Source organism: Mus pahari, chromosome 1 (genome assembly GCF_900095145.1).
Source record: "Mus pahari chromosome 1, PAHARI_EIJ_v1.1, whole genome shotgun sequence".
NCBI classification, from domain to species: Eukaryota; Metazoa; Chordata; class Mammalia; order Rodentia; family Muridae; genus Mus; species Mus pahari.
Window position 1 is genome coordinate 68,036,308 of NC_034590.1, and position 16,615 is coordinate 68,052,922.

Consider the following 16,615-nt stretch of genomic DNA (forward strand, 5'->3'; position numbering starts at 1 on the left):
CCCGGGTGGGGCAGTCTCTGGATGGTCCATCCTTTTGTCTTAGCTCCAAACTTTGTCTCTGCAACTCTTTCCATGGGTATTTTATTCCCTATTTTAGGGAGGAATGAAGTATCCACATGTTAAGACTATAAGATCTTAAAGAGCCTGGCACTAATTGGTTTTAATAGATGTGGCACACTGGTAAAAGAAATGAAAAAGAAGATTTTTATAGGTGAGAAGATACCAATGAGAAAAAAGTTTAAATGAGAATATAGCCACTTAAGCCAAGGTAGAGACTTAGCTCAAGAGTAAACTTGATTTAGGACTCACATTTCATCAGGGGTCATTTCTTTTTTCTTTTTATCTCTGTTGTCATTTTAATTCATCTAGTCATTGTCATTCATCTAGTTCATTTATTACTATGTTATTGCTATTATTTTACATATTGATAAGACAAAGTTCTCTTTTGTCTCCATAATACCCCATCTTCTTTTTATTTACTTTTTGATTAATTATTTTATTTACATTCCAAATGTTGCCCCCTCTCTGTTCCCCCTCCCAGAGTTCTTCACCTCATTCCCCCCTCCCCTCTGCCTCTGAGAGGGTGCTCTCCCCTCACTATCCCCCTTCCCTGGAACATCAAGTCCCTACAGGATTAGGAACATCCTGTCCCACTGAGGTCACATATGCGCCAGGGACCTTGGACCAGCCAGTTTATGCTCTTTGGTTGGTAGCTTAGTCTCTGGGAGCCCCAGGGGTCTGGGTTAGTTGGCCCTGTTGGTCTCCCTATGGGATTGCCATCCCCTTCAGCTCCTTCAATCCTTCTCCTAACTCTTCCTTAAGGGTCCACAACCTCAGTCCAATGGTTAGCTGTAAGTATCTGCATCTGTCTCAGTCAGCTGATGGTAGAGCCTCTCAGAGGACAGCCATGGCAGGCTCCTGTCTGCAAGCACAACATAGCATCAGTATCAGTGTTTGGTGCCTGCCCATGGGATGGATTCCAAGTTGGGCCAGTGACTGGACTGCCTTTCCTGCAGTCTCTTCCCCATTTTTGTCCCTGTCTTTCTTTTAGACAGGAATAATTGTGGGTCAGAAATTTTGAAGGTAGGTTGGTCACCCCATTCCTCCGCTGGGGGCCCTGTCTCTCCACTGGGGTTGTCTCTTCAGGTTCCACCTCCCCACTGTTGGGCAATTTTGACTAAGGTTACTGTCATTGAGTCCTGGGAGCCTTTCACATGCCAGGTCTCTTGGACTTTTCTAGATGTTTTCCCCACACCCAGAAGCTGCTTATTTCCATTCCTTCTCCTGGCCCTCTGAGCTTCTCTCCTGTTTCCCCCATACCTGATTCTGCACCCCTTCCCCCCCTCTTCCTCCCTGCTCCCTCACTCCTTCTGCCTACTGGCCCACCCCATCTCCACCTCTATCCCCTATGTAGCTTAGTCTAACTGAATGTCAGATTATCCTCTTTCTTGGTTCTTCACCACAGCTGGCACAAGATTTATCTTTGAACTTTGCTTTTCCCAGATTGAATATTCCTAGGTTCCAAACTGCAATCCTTGAATTCCAGGCCCAAATCATCAGAACCCTCTATGCACTGACAGAGCTTCAGTTAACATATAAGTAGTGTTAGAGTTGGATCTTGATACCTCTGATCAGGTTTGGTTGTGTATTCATTGCTGAGCCAGCCACTGTGGCTCACTGGGAGTTCTTCCCAAGCTTTATGCTCTACCCACTACAACCTGTAATTAGTATGCTAAATATAGAAGGTGAGCTGTTCCTGGATGTCCATTGTGTTTCTGGTGTCTGCAGTACTACCTCACCCTCATCTGTCTGAGAGCTTTGGCTTTATTCACTTTTCCTGTTTTTACCAACAGAAAAGCAAACAGACATTCTCTCCTTTTGTTCCTTTAGTAAGGCTATCACTAAAGAGTTATCTAGTACACTATGAGTTCTAAGTACTGTGCTAAATGCTCAGATAAAAAGAGCCCTGACCTCAATGTAACAGTCTTGTGATTAGATAAGGCTCATTCTGTGTTCATCTAGAGCTGAAAGAATCTTCCTAATAAATAAGTCAAGACTCAGTAGCTTCTCTGGGAGGTTTCACATTTCATGTGTCATTAAACTTTGTGCTAAGAGCTAAAGCCTGAATTCTAGTGCTGCTATTGTCTTATGCCATCAGTTAACTACAAACCTGAATATTTTCTGTACTCTCTGGCCAGTGTTTCTCAAAGTTTAGGAAGCAGCTCAACTCTACTCCATCAGGCTCTTTCTTGGGCTCTTAGACCTCTGGGACAAGAAGATCTGAGGCTATGATACTTGCTAGCTGTATACTCTCTGAGCTTTTTTCTTTCATCTGGGAAGGGGGTTGTGTTTACCTTCACTCGCTGGTTTAAGAATTAAATGTGATAAGAGACATGGCTGTCATGGCATGTTGTAGGAGCTCAGGTAATACTTTGATTTCCTCAGAGTTTGAAGTCCTTGGGGTCCAGAGCAGTTCAAAGACTCCTAGAAGAAACATAGCTACAGAGCTCTTCCTCCTCCAGGATTGTGCTCTCTCCATGTTTATACTGGGTATAATGGTACAGAAGTCTGGCCTAATGTACTTCACACTGAAATAAATTAGGATATAATTGTATTAAGAAGTCAGCTTAAATCTTCTACCTGTAGTTACTTGGGAGTCTGAGGGCTGAAAGTAGATTTAGAGTTGGTTATGGTGATTTTTTTTTTTAAGAAAGCAAAGGGAGTTTTAAAAATAAAGTACCTGTTTGTGTTCTACATAATAGAATTGGCATATTGATATGTAGTAGACTCAAGTTTTAATAACCCTCCCTTGACAGGCATCTCCTGGCTTATTGGCAGTTTTTGGTTTTACCTTCATCAGAAAGAGGGAAGTTAAAAGGACACACCCATTTCTAGAAGTTATGCAAAACTCTTTTCCAAGAAATGCCTTGCCCCTTCTACAGCTTTAGCCACAGGAGCTGGAGAAAGATGATTGGAGGCACTGAGAAAATTTTAGTCATCAAAGAAGAATTCTGTTATCTGTTGTACCTAAGGCATGGCAGAAGATTGTGGAGTTTTAGAAATACTTTCAACTGCCAAAGAAGAAAGTAATAGAAGGTTCTGCCTAGTTTGGTTATTTAGAAGAACACATCTCTCACTTCTAAGAATCTAAGTAATCTAGTTAAATAAGGTCTCATGATATCAGTTTGCCTTAGTGTAAACACCATGTGAAGCTGCCTAGGATGGAAGAGACTTTGGTCTCTCACCCATTTGTTGCACTCATCCTCCTACAGCACCCCCTACCTTTTCTTCATAGCCCTTCTACCTTATCCCAATCCCTGACTTAGCAAAGAGCTGAACCACACACTTTGGGAACAGTTTTGTGAATACAAGCTAGATGTTTGCTTATAAATTGCAATGTTCATGCTACTATAGATTTGATAGTTGTAAGAAAGACTATATGCCCTAAAATGTTTACTGTCAGCCCTTTACAGGAAACTTTAATGATAAGTATTGTACCCTAGGCTGTCTCTTTTTCAGAATTTTTAGTATTAAAGATTCTCTAATTTTCATAGGGTATCTAAGAAAATCCTGAGTAATTCAAGAAGAATCGTTTTATTTAGTATAATACTTAAAGTAGAACAAAAGAGTCTAGAATTTTAGAAGTACTTTCAATTCTCAGGGCTGAAGCTAAAAGGATCTTCAGAAAGTTCCTTTTTTCCTTAAAAGACAATTTACCTATAAGAACTAGCCTAGTTCAACTTGATTATGTAGAATAACCTAAAACAAACAGGTTCTTGTCCCATATGTAAAGCAGCCTTTACACTTAGAACATTCATTCATGACCCCAGGGAATCTCACTGGAGACTGATATGGTAGAATTTTATAAGCTCTTCACCACCAACAGAATACTTACAATGTGATTTAGTCATACTAAGTCTCAATGGAGGCTTATTTTATTTTTCTGGTTGCCAAAGAGCAATAGAAGGAAGTCATGACCTTGTTTTGTGCGCACTTACAGACCTAACCTAAAGGACAGACAGGATCACATGAGATGTACTCTGCTCAACGGCAGGAGTGATGCAACTTCCAGGTCATATGTTCCCACATTCGTGTCTCTGTGGTCTGGGAAATTGTGAAATGGTTTGTTTTCTGACTAGATTTGGGTACAAAAGGAAAACAGTCACTTCTGTTTCATCAGAGCAAATGGTAATCTCTACTTGATTCTAGACATAAATTCCGACTTTGTTTTGACTTTTTAGACAGTATACTCTTATGTTAGCAACTTCTTTATGTCCCATTATAAGTAAGTGAGATGTACTGTCTCTTCCTCTCTGTCTTGATTATTTTGATGAGTTTTGTATTTTGATGAGTTTTGACTTTGGTGTTTTGTTTTTGAGGCAATGTCTCACTCTGGTACACAAGCTAATGATTCTACTGCCACATTATTCTCCTTTAGATTGCCATTTTCTCTGACCATAGAAAGCTATAGCAACAGCTTCCTAAATAGGTTTGTTGTTGTTGTTGTTGTTGTTGTTATTCTCTAGTTCACCTTCCCCATTGCTAGATGAGCACTAGCTAACATTTTAACAAATAGGCACAGAGCACTATTTAACATTTCTCTGCTGTTGTGCACTTTGCAGCAACTCCCATTACCAATAAACATACAGCTTCTAAGGGTGGTTCTAAAGGCCTCACAAGGCCCCTAAGTTCTTCCTTTCCTCCTTTCCACATTCAACTTACCAAATTTTCCAAACCTCTCTTGTCTTTTTTCCAATGCCCAGGCCTGGTTCATACCATGTGACCTTTTTAAAGCAAAGCCTTTCTCCTTTCTGTATAACTTTCCTTGTTATAGTCATTTTACTCATCTCTCTCTCCTTTTCTCCCCCTGTTTCCCTCCTTTCTCTCCCTTCTCCTCCCTCTCTGTTCCTGTCTCAGTGATGTGCTAGAAAACTGTGACTCTTCTTATGATACATCTAAAGCTCTGCTCCATCTTTTAGGGCTGTATATTAATGCCTTATCTTCCTGCAATTTTATAAACATTTTAAGTTGTTCAAAAGGAGTGTTTGCGTCATGCCTCTCTTCTTTAAACCACATAGCATAGAGAATGGTTCATCGCTTATTTCACTGAATACTTTCTTTTAAAACTTGATTTCTTTTTCAGAGCTGAGGACTGAACCCAGGGCCTTGCACTTGCTAGGCAAGCACTCTACACTAAGCTAAAGCCCCAACCCCCAAAACTAAATTTTTCATAAGACAAAAATTTCCTCATATTTACCTTTCTTTATTTTGATGGGGAAATCTGTGTATGTGTGAATGCACATGTGCACAAAAGTACCCAAATGGGCCAGGAGAAGGTGTCAGATCCCTGGAGCTGATGTGCTTCCTGATGTGTAAACTAGAACAGCAGCGAGCACTCTTAACTGCTGAGCCATCTAGTTCTTTATTTATCTTTTAACTATTTTATAGCTTGAACATTTTACCTTCAAATCTATGGCTCATCTTTTGTCACTGTCTTGTTAGCCTATTTGATTTTCAGAGGGAGTCTCTGTATGGGCCTGAGTAGTTGGTATTATAGGCATGTGCCACAACTCCTTTCCTGAGCCTTTTTTCCCTAGTACCATTTGTTGAAAATTCTGTCTGTCTTCCATTGAATTTCTTTTGCACCTTTATCAAAAATCAGTGGGGGCCTGAAAGATATTTCAGTGGGTAAAGATGTTTGTTGACAAACCTGACAGCTCAAATTTCATCTCTAGGACCTATGTGGTGAAAGGAAAGAACTCTTGCAAATTGTCCTCTGACCTCTACACTTGCACTGCAGCACACATGTCCACCTCCCCCAAATAAATAAATGTAATAATAAAAATAAATAAATAAAAATCAGTGGGTATATCATGTGAATATAGTTCGAGTTTTCTATTTCATTACCTTGTTCTCTATTTGTAGTTCTCATCCAGTATACATTATCTTGATTGCCATGGCTACAGAACATTTAAAATACATTCACTGGGGCTAGAGAGATGACTCACTGGTTCACAGCACTGGCTGATCCTCTAGAGGACCTAGATTCAATTCTCAGCATCCATATAGGTAGTTGCCAACCATCCATAACTCCAGACCTGTAGCATCCAATGCCCATTGCCCTTTTCTGGCCTCTAAAGGCACCAAACATACACACACACACACACTCACACTCACACACATAAATGAAATTTTAAAATATATATATGGTACCTAATTCCTTTTTTTTTCAACTTTTTTAAAATTAGGTATTTTCTTCATTTACATTTCAAATGTTATCCCAAAAGTTCCCTATACCCTCCCCCAGCCCTGCTCCCCTACCCAGCCTTTCCCACTTCTTGGCCCTGGCATTCCCCTGTTCTGGGGCATATAAAGTTTGCAAGACTAGGGGCCTCTCTTCTCAATGATGGCCAAATAGGACATATGCAGCTAGAGACATGAACTCTGGGGGTACTGGTTAGTTCATATTGTTGTTCCATCTGTAGGGTTGCAGCCCCTTCAGCTCCTTGGGTACTTTCTCTAGCTCCTCCATTGGGGGCCCTGTGTTCTATCCTATAGATGACTGTGGGCATCCACTTCTGTATTTGCCAGGCATTGGCATAGCCTCATATGAGACAGCTATATCAGGGTCCCTTCAGCAGAATCTTGCTGGCATGTGCAATAGTGTCTGGGTTTGGTGGCTGATGATGGGATGGATCCCCGGGTCGGATAGTCTCTGGATAGTCCATCCTTTCATCTTAGCTCCAAACTTTGTCTCTGTAACTCCTTTCATGGGTCCCTATTCTAAGGAGGAATGAAGTATCCACGTGTTGGTCTTCCTTCTTCTTGGTTTTCTTGTGTTTTACAAATTGTATCTTGGGTATTCTAAGTTTCTGGGCTAATATCCACTTATCAGTGAGTGCATATCTAGTGACTTCTTTTCTGATTGGGTTACCTCACTAAGGATGATATCCTCCAGATATATCCATTTGCCCAAGAATTTCATAAATTCATTGTTTTTAATAGCTGAGTAGTACTCCATTGTGTAAATGTACCACAGTTTCTGTATCCATTCCTCTATTGAGGGACATCTATAAGGACACATGCTCCACTATGTTCATAGCAGCCTTATCTATAATAGCCAGAAGCTGGAAAGGTACCCTGACTTCATCTATTTTATTTTAACCTTTTCCAAAATTGTTTTTATCTATTTTCATCCTTTTTTCTTTCCATATGCATTGTAGAATAAGCTTATATATACCAACAAAACTTTTTGCATGAATTTTTATAAGTAATGTGGTAAACCTATACATAAATTTTGGAAGAAGTACTGGGTTGATTCTTATCTGTGGGCATTGTATGTCTATTTAAACATTTAGGAGTACCTTACCAAGTTTTCAACACTATGTGATTTATAAATTACATGTCCTGCATGTACAATGTTTTGTTAGATTTATACTTTTTTCATTTTAAAAAAGTGATTATTAATGATGCTGTGTGGGTTTTTCCTTTGTTTGAGGTCTGAGGGTAGAACCAGGCCTTATTCATTACAGGCAGGCACTCTACCACTGAGCTACCCACCCAGATACAATATGTATTTTTTATTGCCTATGCAAACAAATCATTGCTAGACTATAGAAGTAAATAAACTTCCATGTACTAATCTTTTATCCTGTGACCACTACGCTCTAGAAAATATTTTTGCAGCTATTTTTGGATTTTTAGCATAAATATTCATGTCATCTGAAAACAGGCACAGCTTTTTTCTTTTGTCTTTATCCTCTTTTTTCTGGTCCGTGTGTTTCTTAAATCTACTTCTTGCTTTATTGCATGATTGTCATTTCTGGTACTGTGTTGGAGAAGTATAGGAAAAATGATCATCTTTGTCTTGCTTCCGATTTTGTCAGTCTTTCAGAATTCACTATAACAATAGATGTTGGTCTTTTTATGCAATTTATCAGATTCAGCAAATTTAACTATATTCTGTTTTTTGCATTTTTACAAGAAGTGAGTCTCCTTTTCTTCAGTGATAAAGCAATGATTTTTTTTAACCTTTCAGTAGGGTGGGTTATATTTGTTGGTTTCAAATATTTGATTAGCTCTACTTCTTCAGAATAAGCCCCACTTAATTACATGGCTCTTTAGGTTATTGAATTGTATTTAAGTATGTAATCCACTGTAATTTTTTCAGGATTTTTCATATATGAGAACAGTTTTGAAAAGATTTCTCTTAACAGCATACTCAGGACTTGTGTTTCCATATTGTCCCTGCATTATGTGTCAGTGATCCAAGAGTAATTTTTATATCTCTGTCATGGTCATTTTCAGCTAAAGCTCCCAAACCCCTTCATATATATTCATTATATATACATCTCAGAATGAAAGGAGTAGAAGCTAAAGAATGCAATACATATCTCTATCTTTTTCTCTTTTCTGTAATTCTCTTACTTGCCTTTCCTTTTTTAACTTATTTTATTAGATATTTTCTTCATTTCCATTTCAAATGCTATCCCGAATGTCCCCTATAACATCCCCCCACCCTGCTCCCCTGCCCACCCACTCCCACTTCTTTTACTTGCCTTTCTTACTTTCTATTTTAAAAACTTATTTTTAAATTAAACCTATCAGTTTGAATAAATTTAGATATTCATTGAATGAAAAAAAGTACATCTTTGCTGAATTCCCATATGTTTACACTGTGCCAAGTACCTGGGGGACACACTGAACCTAGTATCTCAAGAAACTCAAAGCTTGAAGGAAATAAGAACATACAAACAATCAAAATGCAGATTTGGAGAAAGATACCAAGTCTGAGGTATCAAAGATTTGGGATCAGAAGTTCTTGCTGTATCTTTAGCACTGATAACAGCACATTCTCAATGTGTGGATCTTGACTCCTTGGGGGGCAGAGTGGAATCAAACAACCCTTCCACAGATGCCACATACCAGATATCCTGCATTGTAATTCATAATAGTAGCAAACATATTTATAAAGTAATGGAATAATTTTATGTCTGGGTGTCACCACAACATGAAGAACTGTGTTAAATGATCACAGCGTTAGGAAGGTTGAGAACCGTTGCTCTACAAATAATTATTTATTTTATGGATAGATATAAGAATGCCAAGAAACAGAAGATGAAAGGGAAAGAAACAACTGTTTCATTTTTGGGATTAGAGAGCAATTATAGCATCAGATCCCTTTTGGTTGGATTTCCTCATGAAATGAGAAAGGAGTAAGGTTTTGGAGATTTAAAGAAAAGAAAATCAGAGATTGTTACCAAAGAGTACAAGGGAGCTCTGAACCGGCCCAGGGAAGCCAATATGCAATGAGGTATTTTTACTTTCCCCCACCCTTTCATAACTATCAAGTGCATGACTGTCAAGCGAGAACAGGTGGAGTGAGCAGAACATTAAACTTAGCTGGAGGTTGTGGTTTTGACAGGTAAACAGGAAAAATGGAGACCAAAGCAAGGAAATTATTGTAAGGAGGGGTAAAGAGAGTTGGTTACAGAAGAAATTGAGGACAGGGATAAGGGGTAAATGTGAAGTGTTTGTAGAATTAATATAGCTCCTTAGAGGCTGAAAAATATGATAATATTAAAATAGTAATAATTAATTATTGATATTTATAGTACTCTGAGCTCATTTGCATTAAAAAACTGTCTTGAATAAGATAGAGAGTGGCAGTGGTGGTTGCAATTCTCGTTACATAGATAAGAAAAGATCCAACGAAGTAACTAACTTAGTTGAAAGTCATACAGTGAGTATGTAGTGATGAAGACTGCCCGATGCTCTGTAATTGTATGTAGGGTTTTGGTTGTTTGCAGTTGTGTCTTTTTGACTATTGTATATCAGTTCTGCTCAGAGTTTTCTCAGTCTTGTTGAAGAGATACAATGTAGAAAAAAAGCATAAGAGCATCTGTACCCAAGTTTTAAATTCTACAATATGGGATAATATAAGGCATTTGTCCATTTAGTAATACAGATGGAATGCTGGCATGAGTAAGGAACTACCACAGGTCCTAGGGAAACATATGTCAGTAAACCAGGCTGAAGAAAAAGAAGACGCTAAATGCTCAGAGAATTCCCACAAGGATTTCTCAGCAATGATTCTTCAAAGACACCATGGTTTGGTGAGAGACATACTGTAGGAAGTTTGGAAGTTAATTTTTCTGCAACTTTGTGTGACATTGTTGTTTTAACTCACAGTGCTTTAAGGGGTTCACACCTATAAGCTGAGATTTTTATGGCTTTGCAAGTGCTTTCTAGCCTGACATTTTATGAGTATGTATCTAGTCTAAAGAAACAGTTGCACTACTCCTGTACTAACAAGTTCTAAAAACTGTCCTCCATTTTTGAACTGAGGAATCTAAAAGGGAAATGTAGACCATTAGTGCCTAAAGGGTCTAGCAGTCCCTATGTTAATAGGGGGTGCTTGCTGAGAAATTCCAGGTTCTTGTGTCCTAGAATAAAGAACTGGACTAAGGACACAAGGATAGTGATAGGAATAGAGACAAATATTGGACTTGACATTTTGGATCCTTTATTAAAAAAAATTTATACAACACTTTCCTCCCTCATTTAGAGGGCTTGGATTTTGGTGTGTGTGTGTGTGTGTGTGTGTGTGTGTGTGTGTGTGTGTGTGTGTGTTCTTGTTGGGAAATGCTCTTGTTTTGCTGCATGTACCCAATGGCCAGAGGTTTCCTGCCTTCCTCTGCTAACTGGCTTCTTTTATATTGTAATCTTAATTATTTAATTATATATTTATTTGGTGGAGCACAAATGTCATGATACATACATGGAGATCAGATGATAACTCCAATACCTCTTGGGTTTCAGGGATTGATCTCAGATCATTACACCTGGTGGCAATCACCTTTATCCAATGAGCAATCTGATAGGGCCCTCATATGCTATGGAGCCTTTCTCTCCTGTCATACCCATCTTCGATCAATGCTATGTGAGGATTTGATAAAGGCTTAAAATTAACTAATGACATTTTCTCCTTCTTCCCAATACCTCTCTGGTGATTTAGGCCTGGAAGAAACGCTGGTTTATACTTCGGAGTGGCCGAATGAGTGGAGATCCAGATGTTCTGGAATACTACAAGAATGAGCACTCCAAGAAACCCCTGCGTATCATCAACCTGAACTTCTGTGAGCAGGTGGATGCAGGCCTGACCTTCAACAAGAAAGAGCTGCAGGATAGTTTTGTGTTTGATATCAAGACCAGCGAGCGCACATTTTACCTGGTGGCTGAGACAGAGGCTGACATGAACAAGTGGGTCCAGAGCATCTGCCAGATCTGCGGCTTCAATCAGGCTGAGGAGAGCACAGGTACGAGACAAGCACAGCTCTTTCCCAGGGCATTCTTCAGAGATAGTCGGCTCCTCTGGCCAGGAAAACTGGCTCTGCTTAAGATTTCTTTTTGGCAAATGTGATTGGCAAATAAGGAGAGTATAACAGTTATCCTGATATAGATGAACCTCCTGGTTCTAATAATGCTCAAATGGGGAATTAAGAAAGGCTAGGGTCATGATGATGTTAAAGATATTTCAGGTGCCTTGAAGCTTCTGCCATTTGTCAGCTCTCAACCACTTCTCCTACTCTTGTTTTGCATACTGCACCTTGTCATCTGTCAGCCATGCTGTAGGGAAGGTCTCTCTTTAATCACATCTCTGATTCATTTCTCTCTGTTCTAGTCCATCTGTTTCAGGCCATCTCACAGTTTGCTTGCTAGTTTCTTAGGTATTCTTTGTGTTATTGATGCATAGTCTTGAGTTCTGTATATCCACTTGAGGACAGTTGAAAGAATGAAATGCTGACTTTATGTTTGAGTTTTGATGGCCCTTTTTTTAAAAAGTACCTCAACTTGTGTGGGTATCTATGTTTTATGTGTGCAGAGATGTGTGAAAACCCGTTCATGGACATATAGCAGCCAAAGGTGGACACTAGATATCTTCTTCTATTGCTCTCCGCCTTATTTATTAATATGTAAATATCTTTTCTTCTTAAAAATCTTCCTACTTATTTTAGAACTTACTAGTATCTCACATTTGTAAGTCATGACTGCAATTTTTAATTACAGAAGTTTTATTACCACTATAACAAGACTATTTCTAGGCACAGTATCTTAAAATACAGCACCACCTTCATGAATGTAATATTTTTAGCATTAAAAAAAAGTGTGGTTGCATCAGTAGCAAATTATAAAAGATTGATCCAAATCAACTTGAATGACTTACCATCTATGAAATTAGGGCACAATGCTTTTCTTGTCAAAAGTAGTCCATTGGGCTGGCAAGATAGCTCAGCAGATAAAGTATTTGCTGCATAATCTTGACAAGCTGAGACAATCTGTCTCCAGGATTCATAGTCAGAAAGAAATAGCTCACAAAAGCTGTCCTGACTTCAATCAAACTCACTGTGGCAGCATTCATAGGGACAGTAATTTTTATTTCATTATCATTTTTTGATGGTGCTAGCAACTAAACACAAGACTTTTGCTTCTAGGCAAGCACTCTATTACTCAGCTGTGTCCCTGGCCCTCGTCATTTTCTTCTACAGAATAAATGTCATTTACATAGATCTAGACATAATTAGAAGGTTCTGATTCTTCATGTGAAGGCAAGTAAAGACTCCAAAATGACAATTTATTCTTTAAGTAAATGACACACAGGTGACAATTCAAGTTTATAGCTCATAAATCACTGAAAGACAGTTTTATTCATTCATGTACTGTAACTCATTCTAAAAGATATGGGGTTATATTTACATCACTGAGCTGGCTAGTAATGAACATTTTACAAGTTTATTTTATAGTTACAAACCATTGCTATGTAATTTGAAATGTTAACAATTACCTAATATTCTAAATCTCAAACACCTATTAGCAGTAGAAGAAAACCATGTATGGTTATCAAAAACAGTGCCTATTCCTACCAAGAAATTTAATGTAAAATATCATGCCAGGTCCTCTCAAAATCATGAAAGTACAAAAATAATGTTTAGGATCTCACTGTCGATGTTAATTGACAATTGAAAAAATAAAATGAAAAGGCTATGAACTTATAAGGCGGCAGAATGAAGGGAGTAAAATTAACACACATACACCCTAAAAACAAGTTTTGCCTCAAAAAACAATCCTGACACTCAGGGAACATCACAGAAGAAATGGGGTATAAAAATTGCAAGAGCCAGAACATCTCTTTCAAGATAATGGCTTCTATATAGTCAAGAAAGCTAAAACCATGAAATCTCAACACTATAGTCATCTATACAGGACCTGTAAAATGATAAAACACATGATTGACATGCCAGCATGAATAGGGGGAATCTCCCAAGGCCCCAACCCTATATGAAAACTACAGATAAATAATGACTACTAAGGAAAGGAAAATCAATGAGATCAGCCCTAAAAGTCTGTACATATGAAAACATTAAATGGACTCAGCAGGTTGTATTTATATATTGATATACATACATGTAACAAAAATTAAAGAAAGGGGGTCCATAAATTCAAGAGAAGGGGGTGGGGAGTGATATTGGAAGAGTTGGAGGTAGGAAGGAGGAAATGATGTGTCATCTGGGGCTGGGTACCCCAGTCAGTTGTCTTTATTATAACCAGTTGTAGCTCTCTCCTGTGGTCTCTGTTTACTACCAAAAGGGGGGAAAAAGTTTCATTGTTGTTGTTTTGTTTTGTTTTTAAAGGAGGGAGGCTACATTTACCTGTGGGCGAAAGAACAATACTTAAAATGAGTTTTGGCCAGGTACTTGTGGCACACACCTTTAATCCCAGCACTGGGGAGGCACAGGCAACCAGATGTTTGTGAGTTTGAGGCAAGCCTGGTCTATAGGACAATTTCCAGGACAGCCAGAGCTGTTACACAGTGAAACATTGTCTCAAAAATACCTAATAAATTAGCTAATTAATTAAAATAATACACACATGTTTGGGAAAATGGCAGTATTAAGTGCTACTCTAGGTTCTATGACCTCACCAGCCATTTGCAGTTGGCTAAGTTCACAGTACCAATTCAGTACTCATGAATTACCACCTAATGAGTGGGCTTTATGTCCAATTAGACAATTACCCTCAAAATATAGGTACCACCCTTCCGGTTCGTGCCAGCTCTGGGCCACCTTGTGGGAGAACTCAGCAGCAGTTGGTCCCATGGTCCCCAGAGGACTCTCCATGCGATCTTAGGATTACTAGTAAGTGGAACACAACATGTTCCAAATCGCTGGTAATGGGCCTGTGCCAGCAGCAGGGACAAAGGAGACCCGCCTGACCAGGGGCTCCTGTCCCTTCTGGTAGGTGCCGGCTCTGGGCCACCTTGGACCTGAACTCAGCGGTCGGTCCCATGGTCCCCAGAAGACTCTCCATGCGATCTTAGGATCACTGGTGAGTGGAACACATCATCTGCTCCAAACCAATCATGACAGGTCTATGACAGCAGGAACAAAGACATGGGAGCCCTACCTGACCAGCAGTTTGGGTTCCTTCTGATCTGTGCTGGTATACCTTGGTTTCATACACACCAGACAGCCCCACAGTCCCCAGAGGAGACACTACTTCCAGGCGCTGTAACACACCCAGGATCTTAGGATTCCAGGATACCAGGAGCTTGTTCACACCAAGATCTCAGGGTCTCAGAGGAAGCTTGACTGCCAAGAACTCTGACACACCCAGAATCTTAGGTTCACAGGAGCCCGGAATCACAGGATCACAGAGAAAGCTGGACTCTGAGGAGTCCTCAATCAACTGGGATTATAGGAAGGACAGGCTCCAATCAGATATATTTAGGGCAGCAAGCACTTGAGATAATCAGATGGCAGAAGACAAGCTTAAGAGATATAGCTGTCTCTTCTGAGGCTATGCCAGTGCCTGGCAAACACAGAAGTGGATGCTCACAGTCAGCTATTGGATGAAACACAGGGTCCCCAGTGGAGGAGCTAGAGAAAGTACCCAAGGAACTGAAGGGGTCTGCAACCCTATAGGTGGAACAACAATATGAACTAACCAGTACCCCCAGAGCTCCTGTCTCTAGCTGCATATGTAGCAGAAGATGGCCTAGTCAGCCATTCTTGGGAAGAGAGGCGCCTTGGTCTTGCAAACTATATATGCCCCAGTACAGGGGAACACCAGGGCCAAGAAGTGGGAGTGGGTGGGTAGGGAAGCAGGGCAGGGGGAGGGTATAGGGGACTTTCGGGAGAGCATTTGAAATGTAAATGAAGTAAATACCTAAAAAAAAAAATTGGGGGGGGGGGGAAGAAGCAACAGAAACCAAGGTTACTTGCCATCAGAATCACACTCTCCTACCATAGCAAGTCCTGGATAAACCATCACACCAGAAAAGCAAGATATGGATCTAAAGTCACTTCTCATGATGATGATGGAGGACTTTAAGAAGGAATTAAGTAACTCCCTTAAAGAAATACAAGAAAACACAGGTAAACATCTAGAAGCCCTTAAAGAGGAAACACAAAAATCCCTTAAAGAGTTATAGGAAAACACTACCCAGCAGGTGAAAGAATTAAACAAAACCATCCAGGATCTAAAGATGGAAGTAGAAACAATAAAGAAATCACAAAGGGAGAAAACTCTGGAGATAGAAATCCTAGGAAAGAAATCAGGAACCATAGTTGTGAGTATCAGCAACAGAATACAAGAGATGGAAGAGAGACTCTCAGGTACAGAAGATTCCATAGAAAACATAGACACAACAATCAAAGAAAATGCAAAATGCAAAAAGACCCTAACTCAAAACATCCAAGAAATCCAGGACACAATAAGAAGACCAAACCTAAGGATAGTAGGTGTAGATGAGAATGAAGACTTTCAACTTAAAGGGCCAGTAAATATCTTCAACAAAATTATAGAAGAAAACTTCCCTAGCCTAAAGAGAGAGATGCCCATGAACATACAAGAAGCCTACAGAACTCCAAATAGATTGGACCAGAAAAGAAATTCCTCCTGACACATAATAATCAGAACAACAAATGCACTAAATAAAGATAGAATATTAAAAGCGGTAAGGGAAAAAGGTCAAGTAACATATAAAGGTAGACCTATCAGAATTGCACCAGACTTCTCACAATAGACTATGAAAGCCAGAAGATCCTGGACAGATGTGATACAGACCCTAAGAGAACACAAATGCCAGCCCTATTATACCCAGCAAAACTCTCAATTACCATAGATGTAGGACCAAAGTATTCCATGACAAAACCAAATTCACACAATATCTTCCCACAAATTCAGCCCTTCAAAGGATAATAAAGGGAAAACTCTAACAAAAGGAGGGAAATAACACCCTAGAAAAAGCAAGAAAGTAATCCTTCAGCAAACCCAAAAGAAGATAGTCACAAGAACAGAATCCCAACTCTAACAACAAAAGTAACAGGAAGTAACAGTTACTTTTCCTTAATATCTCTTAATATCAATGACTCAATTCCCCAATAAAAAGACATAGACAAACAGACTGGCTACATAAGCAGGACCCAACATTTTGCTGCATGCAGAAAAGCCACCTCAGGGACAAAGACAGACACTACCTCAGAGTAAAAGGCTGGAAAACAATTTCCCAACCAAACAATGGTCTGAAGAAACAACCTGGAATAGCCATTCTAAT

At 39.4% G+C, this 16,615-nt stretch overlaps 1 protein-coding gene across 1 annotated transcript in view; it reads left to right on the plus strand.

Moving 5' to 3' along the window:
- Positions 1–16,615, plus strand: part of Gab2 (GRB2 associated binding protein 2) — a 181,995-nt gene that overhangs the window by 103,491 nt on the left and 61,889 nt on the right. Inside the window, exon 2 of the mRNA XM_021199118.2 lies at positions 11,018–11,318. Coding sequence (XP_021054777.1) covers positions 11,018–11,318 — 301 coding nt within the window. The remainder of the gene's footprint in view (positions 1–11,017; positions 11,319–16,615) is intronic.